Here is a 14,819-nt window from a genome sequence, read left to right on the forward strand (position 1 = left end):
ACACGAGCTCGTGGCATTTTTCTTGATCTTTCGCACTGCTCAATAATTGTATGACGCTATGATCGCCACATATATACCCAATTAGACCTGATAACACGGTCTCGTGGTGACAACACTAATCCACTCTGGTGGCCATTCTAGCCGTTATAGATCATTACAACTCTAGTATTTGGCGATGTACGAAGTTACATCCACATTGGACCATTCCTTCCAGGTACATAAATTTGTTGTCAGTCAGTGTATTATTATTATTATTATTATTATTATTATTATTATTATTATTATTATTATTATTATTATTATTACGAATATTAATGGATAACTGAGAATTCAAGAGTATAATAAGGATATGACAAAAGGCAAGTAAGACCAACGAGCTGGAAGGGGGGACTGAAGTATGCAGCACTTATGACGGGTGCCTGTTAAACAAGATTGGGAACCACTAATATATGCATATATGTATCTATATTTGGATGTAAGTGTGAGAATGTATATTCCAGCGTAGCTCTGGGATGTCTGGAGCAATTTCTACCAAACTTGAAAGACATATGACTTACAATCTGGGAAAAGAACAATGGAAGGGCAACACCCTAAAGGTAGAGACCTGTAAGGGCCGAATTTTTCGGCCCGAGCCCAATCCAGCCCGAATGTACCTAGGCCCGGCCCAGCCCGGGCCCGAAAAGATTGGAGATTTTCGGCCCGAGCCCGGCCCGGCCCGATAAGTTATTTAAAATTCTTGGCCCAAGCCGGACCCGGGCCCGAAAAGTTTTAAAAGTCTCATTTTGTAACATTTTTCACGGGCACACTTCTTCAACGTTTGCCTTCATTCTAATTATTGTTTAACGAAAGTCAATAATTATTAAAGAATTGCAATTAATCGGCCCTAGTCCGGCCCGACTTGAAGAGAAATCAGTGTCGGCCCGCCAAGCCCAGTCTGGCCCAAAGAAATAACAGAGTCGGCGGCCCGGGCCGGGCCGGGCCGGGCTTCGGGCCTCGGGTTGAGCCCAGCCCGTGCAGGTCTCTACCTAAAGGGTGGAAGCTGGCAGGGGTGACATGTAGGCTTAAAAATAATCCAAAATCACTGATATAAGTGATTAGTGCAGTCCATAGCTTTTGGGGTCATGAAATCAATAATGATGCTTCTAATGTCGTGTAACATCAAGATGAGCCTCATCGGCAGAGGGGGTAGGAGTAGATGTGAAAAATATAATTTTAAAAGTGACTGCTGGTGAGATTATTGCCGAATTGATAGTTTTCGGGTTTGGAAAAATGGTGACCCGTTTGAAATGACTTTTGGAACACAATTAAAATCTAGTATCTACCTCAAGCTGGGTTTTCTAATTATATCAATTTCATTAAAGGGCGCATTCTGTGAGGATAGGATGTTTCAAAATGTATGCCAAAAACAGAGTATCTTCTGTATTTCTAGCATTACACTTTCACTGAAGTACGTGACCTAAGAGGGAAGGAGATTCAAGTATTTTCGATAAAACTATAATTTCCGTGCAAAGAACGGGCATCCTAGCAAGTATAAGATCAAAGCGAGAAAAAATATCAATGGAAAGTGTGTATTTATTTAATATAATTTTTGAGTATTACTTCTGCGAGCAACGCACTTTTTTAGATTGCATATATGTTTATGTTACAATTTAGTAATAATAATAAATGTATATCATGTCAAAGTCATATCAGGTGGTATATATACTAAGCTTCGATAAATTATTGTTTTATCACAACAAAATCCATGAGTATACAACATATACTTTAAGGTAAGTTGGGACCACTGTGGAGGCAAGTTGAGGCTAATAATACACTTTTGTACTGGTCATCCGTGATTTTTTTGGAATAAACCACAAAACAGTGCTTGAAGAATATTCATTTCACATGATTTGAGGAAGAAATGTGTCTAACGATTAATATTTTAATCGTTATAACATTTTTAACCTTTACCAATTAAAAATTAAGTCCTTTAAAATTTAAATGACTAAACAAAATGTAATAATTTTTAACGGGTTAATTTAACGTTATTTTTAACGGATTATTTATAAGCCTGGTAATTTTGTATTCGAATTATATAAAACCAAGATAGTCTCCCGCTGTTGTAATAGTAGTTGGGGCCACGGTAGCTCAGTGGTAGAGCGTTCACCTCTGGTGCATGTGATCCTCAGCTCTATCGCAGCTCGCGCCAAGAGAGTTTTGTGATGAACAAAAACCGTGTGCATGGGTTTTGTAGGAGTTCTTTCGTTTCCCCTCACTTTGTTCATTTCATTCATTTCTCATAATTACCGTCTCCTTTAGCCTTAGCCGGCATAATCGTGGGACGTAAAACTTAATGATAGAACGTACAAGCCTCTGTCCTGCCGGAAGGACTTCTGTGCATGAGCCGCCGTCCTGACGGCAAGACGCATCTCCTCAATGGAAAGAACGTGAGTTTGTCCCTCGGGAAGGACGAAAACCTTCCAGCAGTAGACATTTTAAAATCTACAATAAACAGTAGAAGAGTAGGTTTAGTGCTTTCCAGTTATTACAGAAGTTCGCTCTACTCCACACATTATTGGTGTTTGGTGGATCAAAATAAGGATCGTAAACGTACACACAATCATCTTTACAAAACATACCACCATTACTGAACTAACAGTCGTACAGACATGATTCTTTTGGCGCTAAAACTAAGTTTCATACTCTTTCCACCAGGAGAACTTTCCGTCCTCCTGGATGTATACAAAGTACTCTAATTTATAGATAAACATGGTAGGACTTTTAGGACGTTATGTCCTGCCGGAAGGACGTTGTGCGTTCTAAAGATTCCATTTCATTTTCTTGTAAAAGTAAAAAAGTGAATAGTTCGGTGGTAAAATAGCATCACCTCTTAAAAACACTTTTAACAATTAATTGTGCACATTTCTGTATTGTTCTCCACGTTGTACTTTTTCTTTGTACACCAACTTCTTTGTTCCATATTGATATATTCCGTATACTACGAAGAGATATAATCACATGTATTGACAAGTAAAGAAATTTGAATGAAGCGTATCTATTTTGAAACAAAACCGTACTCGTGTTTCTGAGATTACCTCAAATTTCTTTTGGAGGCGAGGCAAAACATATTACTCTCAAAGAAACGAGACCCTACTGACCATCTTACTCTCAAAGAAACGGGACAAGCAGATACGATCTGTGGATAGCTTCTTAACTATTTTAATGAGAACCTCCCCCCTTCCTTACGAGGACGCTACTTAAATCATATCTTTTAAGAGCATTATGGTGAACAAACCACCTGCTTTTTCTTTTTTTTTTTCACCTGGGAAAATATTTTTTAGGGGCTGAAAAGAATTAGATCTTTTTCCACATGGATTAATATGAGGAAACTGACAACAACATTGTAAGAATGGTAGAATACAGGTTGCCAGGTCCTAAATCCTATTCATCTGATCAGTGGATTGTTTGGTGCTTTGGTTAGAAGGGAAGAGGACAAAACAGTGCCGCCAACACCCATATTTTTTTTTAAAGAAGCCCTTAAATACTACACAAAGTTCACGTGATATCATAGGAATCGTAAGCTTGTTCACGTGATATCTGTTCCTTGCTTGGTACTCTATCATCATGAACCATTTCCCCTGACAAGCAAAAGCTTATTCACCAGTTCTTGTAGTTAAGTCCACGCGCTTTCAAAATAATAATAATGATAATAATAATAATAATAATAATAATAATAATAATAATAATAATAATAATAATAATAATAATAATAATAATAAACTTTATTTTTACGTGCTAAGAACAGCTAAAATACAGCACTTTGTCTTATTCTACATTATTTTAGCAATGAATATATAGTACAAGCGATAAAATTATGATTACATCTATAACATAAATTATTAATAATACAAACGCTGACAGTGTAGTGTACGTCAATTATTAAAACAAAGAAGTGTCAAAAATTAAAAGTAAAAAAATAAAAACTACTAACTGTAAGTTATATTTAAAATTCTAAAATAAAGGCTTATTAAAATACAAAGGTTTTGAACACTAATTTCATATCATAAACTTTATGTAAAAGATATAGTTAACTAATTTAGACTATTTAAAATACAAATACTTAAACCGTTTGTCTGTTAAACGTGAAATCACACACAACCGTAAATGAAAGATTTGAAAGCTAAAGTTAGGTTGGAACTCGGGCACTTTCAATTGCTATTGTAGCATTTTAATAGATAATAATAATAATAATAATAATAATAATAATAATAATAATAATAATAATAATAATAATAATAATAATAATAATAATAATAATAATAATAATATAATGCATTTGAAAAAATGGAGAACGAAAGAATAATGTAGCATGTTCTAAATATTGTCTATATTTAATCTGCTAATATACAAGAATTTTAGGAATGATCCAAAAAAAATGAATCAAAAGATTGCGATCTTGGCCAAGAATTTGATTTTGGATCAGGGACCACAAAATTTTTAAACGGCCCCTAAATTGAGTTTTCGTATTTTCTACGGAATAAGCACATCATGTTGAGAAGTGTTAGTTTGTTTTTGACTATATTATATGTAGCTCTCCAGATATAAAGTCCACAAGAAAATTTTTGCCTGAAATATATTGAATCTTTTGATCCAAAAACTAAAATAAAATTATATAGTGGTTTGTAAACAGTAATACCTGTTGTAAGTTGTCCATCTCTGTAGCTTTAGGACATGCTTAAGTTTCTGTGGAACCATGTCGAAATGGGAATGTGACATTCACACTCTCCAAATTGTTTGTTTGTGTAAATTATACATATTTTATGAAATCAGGTGCACGTATAGAAAATCGGAAAAACATTGAAGAAAAAACCTTTGGATAGATCAAAAAGAAAGTGAGAGGATTTTAGGAAGTTCTCACTTGGCTTGACAGGAGATACAACTCAATGGCAATATTCGGTTGGTTGGTTATTTTGGATTTCGATCTCCACAGTTTAACTTATCTGTAACAAATCTGATCCACCAATAATCAAACCTGGGTCTACTGTGTCGAGAGCTTTAACAGAGCTCAATTGGCCATCCTGTTTAGTGTTTACGACAATTTTCGGACTGTGGTTAGTCATCAAAGATTTTGTATATCTATTCTAAAATGGTCTTCCAGGTAGCAATACCTTTCATAGAAATGTTATCAAGGGAAATTTCCAGTGATGGTACAGAATCTTTGGTGTTAAACCAGTACCATGATTTAATTAGGTATCCTCTAAAAGCTCAGGTATATAAAAACAGAATCAACCAACGCACTGATCACGCACCACTCACTGGAATGTGCAGTATTTGGCCTACTACACTGTTTCTCGTTGCTGAGTTTCAGGAAGTATAGAAGAAAAATTTTGAATGACATCTAATATGCAATGGGCGAAAAGAGCAATTTGGCCTCGATTCATTAAAGGACTCTCATGAAAATGTGCTTCTCTACTTTGGACCTGAGTTCACAGTTCCTTCATCAGCAAAAGAGTGTTTCAATAAATAATTACATGAACCATGACATAGTTCATAAGCCAAAAGATTGCATATCTTCTTCGTGCAATCAGCAATTCTACCAGTTCTCATATTACAATATACATTGCTCTTTGTGAAAATTGCAACACACACACACACACACATACTACAGATTTCTTACATGACTATACAGAAATGATTACTATTTTAAGACTGTACAACACCTGTAATTTTGAAAAATCCGTGATATAATCAGAGTCTCTACACATCGTAGCATTGAATCGAAGAAGCGTTTGGCGTATTCCTGAACAATTGCCTATCACGCAGCCTGTATGTAAGTCCACAAGGCATTGCCACTGTCTGCTGGAGAACGGTGACGAACATGGTGGCAACCAAGTTGAATGTCAAGGCATCGTGCAGACCGGAGAAGAAGCAGTACTCGTTTTCCTAGAAGTAAGTTTTATCATTTAGTGATATAGTTATGTGGCCGGACATTACTCTGAAATAGGGCTTCCGGAGAAGGCTAAAGGAAATATATGATCTCGGCCTCTAGAAGTTTCCTGACATAGTGGTCACTGGTGACATTTCCTTCATTGTGTAATAACCACACTGTCATACCTGTCGCTGTGAGAATCGACAGCGCAAGCTCACAGATTGTGCTACCTATGATAGCGTCTAACACTATGCGGCAATCCCTATACGTTATGTTAAAGTAGAACTTGACTACAAACACTACTGTGCGGCAGTAACCTCATTGAGGCAGTGGTCACGGGCCTATTGTAGCCTAAGGTGTTTGTAGTTCTTGATAAATGAAAGAAACGACACAAAAGAAACGCGTATCGCCATTCCAACGGTCAGCAAACACTGTGGAACTGTCCTTATTGTTTGAATATGATGTTCGAAGCTACTGGAATTAGCATCGGAGCTTTTAGACATTGAACTGAGAGAATTTATTCAGCATCTTTTTCTTTATGTGAATTCTCGAAGTAGTTCCATAGTGACTTTGTTTCTTGGAATGTAGGTAAATCGCCTTCTCGTATGGAAGGATCGTTAAGACGTATGGTTTATAAAGATTGAAATTCATTTGATGAACATAATTTCCCCGTAATTACTCAAATTTACTTGTACATCATTTTCTTCTAATTCGAACCCTAAGTCGCTTTCTAATACTCGAGAACGTTAGATTCGTTTCATTTCGTGCAAATGGTTAGTCCACATAAGCGCCCAAGTGGCTGCCAGAAGAGACTCGCTTGCGCCATCTTGAATTTTAAACCACTTTGTGGATTATTCTTTCTTTTTTCTTCACTGATTTCTTTCTTAAATTCATTTAATTGTCATTTACTTCGTGAAAATTAAATTATTTTTTTTATTATTTTATGAAAATTAACTTTAGTATTTAATTTAATTATAGTTGTTTCGGCCAAGCCTTCGACCTGCCCTAGGTTAAAATCGTGTTTAATTAAAAGCTCTAATTATTTATATTTAATTTTCTTTCTTTAATTTCCCCACCAATCATTTTAAATGAAAGGTGAGATTTTCCTGCTACATCAATCATTTCCCTGTTAAATAAATATAAATAATTAATTGTTAAACAAATATAGTTTTATTGAGAAAATGTACAATAGAAGTTATAAAGTTTTTTTGGGGGGGGATGGTCTGGACACAATGGACCTACCGTGGGGTGGAGATAGATTCTTCAGTTTCCTGAGATCTAACGATTGGTATTTCTCTTGGTTAGACTTTTTGGGGACGCGGTGGCTCAGTGGTAGAGCGTTCACCTCCGGTGCTTGAGGTCCCTGGTTCGATTTCAGCTCGCGCCGTGTGGACTTTGTGGTGGACAAACTCCGTGCTCGTGGGTATTCTCGGGGTTCTCCCGTTGCCTCCCACTTTCTTCATTCCACCATTTCATTCATTTCTCATTATCACCGTCTCCTTTAGCCTAACCGGCATAACCGTGGGACATAAAAAACCTAAAGTTTCCATTTTTTTCTTTCGACATTTTATATTTCGTTAAACGCTAATCATTTCATAAAATTTTGTTTCCCTTTTGTTGTCGCAAAAATCTTTCACAAGAAATTACAAAGCTTTTAACAACGGTCACAAAAGGTAAACGTTACGATTTGTTAAATAAGAACTTTCGTAATATAAGAGTACTTTACGATTTCTAAAGCAATTAACATAATTATAATTGAGTTAAGAGAACTTTTGTTTTGAGCAATATTAGTTAACATAAAGATTATATTCTAGGCCTATCGTAAAAGAGTGATTGTAAACAAACATGTTGTAATGTTGTAAACAAACATTAAGTTAAATCAGTGAAAAATTAGCTTCAATTGAAAGGTTTCTCTAAAAGCTTTCTTTTCTTTTGCAGAGGCGCTCAGGAACAAGCTAACCTTGCGTCTCAAATATAAAATGTAATCCTTAAATAAATAAATAAATAAATAAATAAAGGATATTGTAATGACAAATATGTTGCTTACCAACAAGAGTACCCAGAAAAGAAATTAAGGCAAAGATGGGTTTTCTAATTTAAAAGGAATAAATATTCCTTATTATCAGGAATTTAAAATGTCACTTTATCCAACATAAACATGAGAATTTCCGGAGGGGAATTCTGATCTCATCCTCGCACCCTACGAACTTTCTTTTTACCATTACTAATTTTATTAACTCGATCGAAGCTGATCCTTATATACATATGATTAGTGATGGGCAGTGGGAATATTCCCGGTGGGAAGGAAAATAAAAAATGGGAATATTCCCGGGTTTTTTCCCTGGCATATAAATTCCCGGGAAGGAATTTATTTCCATTTCTTTACTTTATCTTCCAAATTATAAGAACCATGTGTCTAATTACTTTATTTTCATGTATTATTATTTACTTCTAGATTTTAAATAATTTGGAAATTAAAAAAATAAAATTCTTTGACAGTACTTTAAATAACTAATAATATGATATTTAAAGTTCCATTTCCATTTGCACTAAAAAATAGCAAAGTACTAATTTAAAAATGATGAAAAGGAACCAGTTTGTAAAGCAATGTAGAAATTATGTAGAAATAGAGATGAAGTACTATCAATACAACCCAAACCACCGTTAGTAATAGACGTCGGTCTGTTTCCTGGCTCTTGATTCAAATTTCTGAAAAGGTGCTCAGACTTCTTTTATATGTAAACTAACGCATGAAATTTCGAGAAATAGGTAGAAAGAAAGACCGTGTGTTACAATGTTACGTGCTAAATTATAAAACCAGGTCAGTATCTTGCAAATATTGTGAACATAAATATGTATGCGGAAATGTGTCTTCTGAGACATGGTGAGACATATGTCTTCTGGCAGTTACCCAACCTAATTTGTTTACAACATATAAAAATTTAAGATGTTTATAATATCAATAGTAGGGTCAAGTTTAGAAAATCCACTTACATATAAATTTAAACTGTTTAGCGGTGTAAAAGTATGTGGACTTACTATACCATTTTTCCACATATTTACTTGCATAGAACATATTGTAAGTAAATATACATTTATGCGTATTCTCTAAATATAATAAAATAACATAATTCCGTTCAGAATATACATTTTGAAGAATCCTCTGGACATAACAGTAATAATATACGGTGATAAGAAACTAATTTACCTTTGAAATCATAATATATTAATAGAATTCAATTTTCTTTGTGTCTGTACATAAATTCCCAGAATATTCCCATTTTTGGGAATATTCCCGAAAAACATCTTCCCGGGAATTTACCCATCACTACATATGACCACTTTTTTTTTTCTTATAATTGAAGTTTTGTAAGTAGGAAATACATTTCTCGGCTGTCGGCATCAATGCATGTTAACCTGTCACATATGAGGAATAACATCTCTCGGCGATCACACTACCCAAGGATTGGGAGAGGTATAAAGAAATGGTTCTGGATCCATTACGTTACGTACCATCCCGGCATTTGCCTGATGTGAATGAGGAAACCCAGGAAAAACTGACTCAGAATAGCTTGGCTCGAAAAGTTTTTTACGCTTTTTCAACCGAGTCTACTCACCGAAAATGGAATTCGGAACCCCTCGCACCAAAGACGAAAGCGTGCGTTAGAGACTATACTCGAAAGCGTGCGTTGGGCTACAAAATTAAAGTTTTGGAAAATGAAATGAAACGAAATCTTTATGTTTAACGGGCAACGATTATGCATTTTAGGTTAAGGGAGACGATGATTACGGTAAATGAATGGTAATGAAATAATTGGTGGAATGAGGAAGTGGGAGGAAACGGGAGAACAACGAGAAAACCCATCAACACGATGTCTACCACAAACTTACTTGGCCGGGAATAGAATCAGGGACCCCACGTAGCAGAGGTAAGCGCTCTACCAGTGACCCAAAATACCCCCGATTTTGGGGAAGTAAATGGCCGGAACACTCTAAGAAAAGTACTGTCGCCTGATTGTTTTGTTAATTTTACGTGCTCTACAAAACTTCTGTCCTGGTTTTTACTTTCCAGCGACGGTAGGAAAGAAGAAAGTATGGTGATCCTGAAAAAATCAAATTCGAGATTTCAACGGATTTACACCTTTTTAAGGGTCATAGATACCCAAAAGTGATTTTTCGGCAATTGTTCATCTGTTCGTCTTAATGTACACTCATTTAGAAGCTATACTGTTCAACGTATCGAGACCCAAATTTTAAACTTAAGGTTTTTATGCCATCATTCAAAGTTTTTTCGAATTTTCTTCCTAACCGTAAAACATCGAAAGTTTACTTAAGGGTAAAAATAAAAAAAAAAATAGTGATTTCTTCAAAAATGGCTCTAACGATTTCGATTATGTTTCATAAATAAATTTTCCAAAACAACTCCATCATGTACTATGTCACTTCTCTGGGGGAAATCGAGAAGGGGTAATTTGTTCTTGAGGGTGAGTTTTCTTTCGTACGATTTTCTCAGAAACGACACAGGCAATTCTGTTCATACGTATTTCATAAGTAAATATTTCATTAATAATCTAAGAATATAGTATAACTCATTTGTACTGAAGAAATCTACGAGGGCTAGTTTATTTCTTGGGGCCGAGTTTTATTTAGGACGATTTTCTGAACAATGAGTCATGCCATTTTGCCCATATTTCATAAATAAATATTTCATTAATAACCCTAACATATGGCACAAGTTATTTCTTATGAAAAAATCTACAAGCAGTAGTTTACTTTTGGGGATGAGTTTTCTTCCGGGGAGGTTTTCCGTAAACGCCTTAGAATTTTGTTCGTATTTCAGAAGAAAAGATTTCAATAATAACTGAAGCACAAAATGATTTAGTTAAAGAAATCGGAGCGAGGAAATTTAGTGCGGTGGCCTGTATCTTTTATCTTCCTCAGTTTCATCTAGAAGTTATGAGAATCCTTTCCCGTTATTATGTAATGACTTGCGTTTCTTTAAATGGTCTTCATTATGTTCCTACGATCACTTTATGAATTTCTAGCTTTTATACTATGAATCCTGTAACACTAAAACAGTGTATGAGATCTAAGTCTTCGTTGAACTAACGTTGCCCAGGAAAGTCTTAAAAATTCTTGTCTTGTGTAGATTCTCCTTTGGAAAGCAAGATGAATATTGCCATGATTTTCATCTTAGTCTCAAATTTACAAAAGCATTTCTCATTTCGCAGGCCAACACTAACTGCGCATTTATCAAACATAAAAATCTGTAAGTATTAATCAATAATTTATTTCACAGCACTTACGAAGGTAGATATACCTAGGTCACACATAGTCTCGCCTTTTGTAAGTTGTTGCAATATATAAATGCAGTACGCAGAAGGCTCTGCGAGACTTCAAGTCAAAACAGAACAAAAACAAAAATAAAACTGAATTGTCCCATAGTTATTGATTAGGATTAGGAATTATATTTCTAGGCTTTCGGCATCTATGGCCATGTTAGCCCGTCACGTATGAAGGATGTCGTCCCTCGGCGAGCACACTGCCCGAGGAAAGGGAAGAAAGAAAAGATTGGGGAAGGAAGGAAGCATGGAACATGTATGTTAGGTAACATCCCGGCATTTGCCTGGTGTGGATGAGAAAACTTTCACTCAGGACGACTGGTCTGAGGAAACTTTTACACTTTTTCGACTGAGTATCCCCACCCAAAATTGAACCCGAGACCGCTCGCACCAAAGACGAGAGACTTAGCGACTACGTTACGCAAAGCCACTCCCATAGTTATTGAGAAGAAAAGTATATACGATGTGTATATCCATTTTTGTTACTGACTGTACATTACAAATTACCTTTCTAATGGTTGTGTGATACTAGTTCTGCTCTCACTCTGTTCTTCTTACGCAATTTACTTCAAGGTTTTCTACAAAATCCTCTATAAGATCCTTCCCTAATATTGACAACAAAGAATCCGCAAATAATTTTCGATTTCAAAAATAAAGAACACCAACTGAATTGTGAAAGCAAATCAAGACTCAAGCAAATCAAATATTTTGGAAGATAGAACTAAAATAGGCCTATATTATTGTTCATCAATTCTTGCGTTTCAAACCCAGAAGTAAACCAAGGAGCCTCTTTTGGGTCTGAGAGGAGATAAATGATTCGCTCTATCGCTTTTTAAAAATACAGTATTATCTCCGGTTCTACTCGCAGTGTGAATTTATTCTCCTACAAAGGACACAATCGTGAAACAAAATTTAAGATTAATTCATCAATAACTTACAGTCTAATGCTGATTTTATCTACCACTAGCTGAAATACCAATTCTTCGCATGGGTCAAATAAAATATCTATCTAAACAAACTGAACAACAAAAGGAAAAAATATCGGTCATTTTCTACTACTTTTACATATCCCAGTAAACGCCCCCTGAGACTCCCTGGTTCGAATTTTGAAAAAAAAAATCTCTGGCCCCCAGCCGATGGGGATTGTATTTGGAAGTCAACGCCTGTGAGAGTATCACCATTCATTTCAGCGACGGCGAAAACTGGGTTGATACTAATATCGGTCATTTTGGATTATTTTTACATGTTTCGGTATCCCCTCCCTCCCGGTGACCCCGGCCCGCAACCGAATGGGGTAAATCTGGAAGTTAATGGGATCGAAGTTTCACCATTGATCTCAGCAACTGCGGAAACTATGAATTCGACACTAATGTCGGTCATTTTCTGCTACTTTTACATGTCCCGGTAAACCTCTTCCTGAGACTCCCGTCGTTGGAATTAAAAAAGAATGCTTCGTCTTGGTCTAGGGCCTGAACCAAGGAACCCGTGACGAAAATTTGGTAACTCTCGGTCCCCAGGCCGCACACAGACACACAAACAAACAAACTTTTTATTTTATTCATATTAGATTATCATCACCTATCTCAAAATATCAAAGACTTGGGAGTTGCATGTATTTAGTTATACAAATTTTGATAAATTAACCTCATTCGGACAAAAATGTACAACAAAACTGAAATACAAGCTATGTTCTTTCATGTAAATTAAGAGCTGTTAGGTAGAATTTCTAGAAACCAGATAAGTATTGAGATGATATTTTTAATTGAGACCAAGGATAGTATGTCATATTTCTTGTTCTACGGATAAAACTAGTTAGAAAAATTTACTAACAAAATAGTGAGATATTTTATTACTATTTTTTTTTAATATCTGTTTTTGATCTCTCATCTGCTTTTTCGTGTGATTGCTGATGTTCTCAAAGCCATACCAGTCTTCATTCTTGTTAGATTCTAAAGTGAAATGGAGATGAAAATCTCGAAAACAATTATCTCTATTTCCACGCAAATACTATTTTAATATTTAAAACGAGCTTTTGATTTATTGTGCACTGTCCAAAAACGTGGTAACAAAACTGAACGGAAAATATAGAAACAAAAAATGAAATGAAGTGATCTTTAAGTTTTACGTTTCGCGATTATGAAGGCTAGGGAGACGGTGATGATGAGAAATGAGTGAAATTGTGGAATAAAGAAAATAACAGGAAATTGGAGAACACCGATAAAACCCTAGCACACGGTGTTTGTCCACCACAAATCTGATTTGGCTCGAGCTGGAATCGAACCAAGGACCCCATGCACCAAAGATGAACGCTTTACCCCTGAACCATCGCGACCCCACGGAAACAAAAGTGAAACTTCATAACTTACCTTCTTGAAGAAAAAGAATGACTTGATCTGTTTTCCCGTAGTAATCATCCAAAAGTTTCTCTGCCCGGTGGGTCTCCTTTCCTTTACTCATGATGGTTCCATTAACCAAAGGTGATGGCAGAGCTGAACGTGGAATTGTGATTTTCGGCGGTTCTTTCAAACCAAGTTTCCTCAATATCTCTTTCTTGATCATGTCTAATCGAGCAGCTGTGAGGCGTTCGGAGCTGAGATTGCTTTCTAATATCTCCCTCCTCTCATTACACCTGAGACATTCTGGAATTTCCTCGCTTGTGGCCGTTTGGTTGGTCGTCTCCGGCATTGCACTCGGACGTTCCTTCTGCGGCACTAGGTATGGGTAGAGAGTTTTGAATACCGATGTCGGGTGATAATGATGGGTATGCGGCCGCGTGGTTTGATTCACTTCGCGAATCGCGTCCCCTACCACGACCAACATAAGAACTCCCAGCGCTCGCATGGCCATGATCACTCACACTGACTGACACAGCTCTGTCCAGTGTCAGAATTTCAATGCGTTGAGCGCGGCGCTCACACGGAATCCCCAGCTTCTTATTGGTCTAAAGTTACATTGACCTTGAGATGAAGATCTTTGATACAAACCAATTTTGTTAATTATGAACGGAAGCGAGAGATTTGTTTTTAAAATTCTTGATATCTTCAAAATACTGGCAAACGCTCCGGAGATATTTCCGTAAATAACTGATTTTTAACATTTAACTTAATCACAACTAGTATGGCTTTTTAAGTTAAACGAACAGAACAGAAGATGCAATCTTAGTATTGATTTGTTATCGAAATGTCCTAATTTCGATTCCCAGTTCAACTGTTCCCATTATCGCAAACATAATACGAAAATAGTACTTTAGGTCGGTGATTTCCAATGCATTTTGGCACACACTACTCAACGTCCATGACACCACAACACATTTTTTTTTAAAAATAATAATATAAATTATAATAGTGTAAGCGTATAACTTTCTATGAAGTAATGACTCCACTAAGTACACAGCATTGTTGCTTCCACTGGAACCGTTATTTCTTTATTACATTTTTTTAGGGTACACTGAAAGCGTTGAAATTGAAAAAAAAAAAAGCATCATATCCTACGCGTTATACATTCCAACACCACACTGTTGTATATAGGGGTTGCATGTGTCTCAGGCGTTCGTTTCATGGCCAAATAAT

At 36.0% G+C, this 14,819-nt stretch overlaps 1 protein-coding gene across 1 annotated transcript in view; it reads right to left on the bottom strand.

The window, feature by feature from the left end:
* Positions 1–14,138, bottom strand: part of daw (activin beta chain dawdle) — a 64,484-nt gene extending 50,346 nt beyond the window's left edge. The window contains exon 1 of the mRNA XM_081761356.1: positions 13,617–14,138. Coding sequence (XP_081617482.1) covers positions 13,617–14,097 — 481 coding nt within the window. The 5' untranslated portion in view covers positions 14,098–14,138. The remainder of the gene's footprint in view (positions 1–13,616) is intronic.
* Between the last annotated feature and the right edge of the window lie 681 nt (positions 14,139–14,819).

The sequence above is a fragment of the Thermobia domestica genome, chromosome 6 (genome assembly GCF_964235325.1).
Source record: "Thermobia domestica chromosome 6, izTheDome1.hap1.1, whole genome shotgun sequence".
Taxonomy (NCBI): Eukaryota; Metazoa; Arthropoda; class Insecta; order Zygentoma; family Lepismatidae; genus Thermobia; species Thermobia domestica.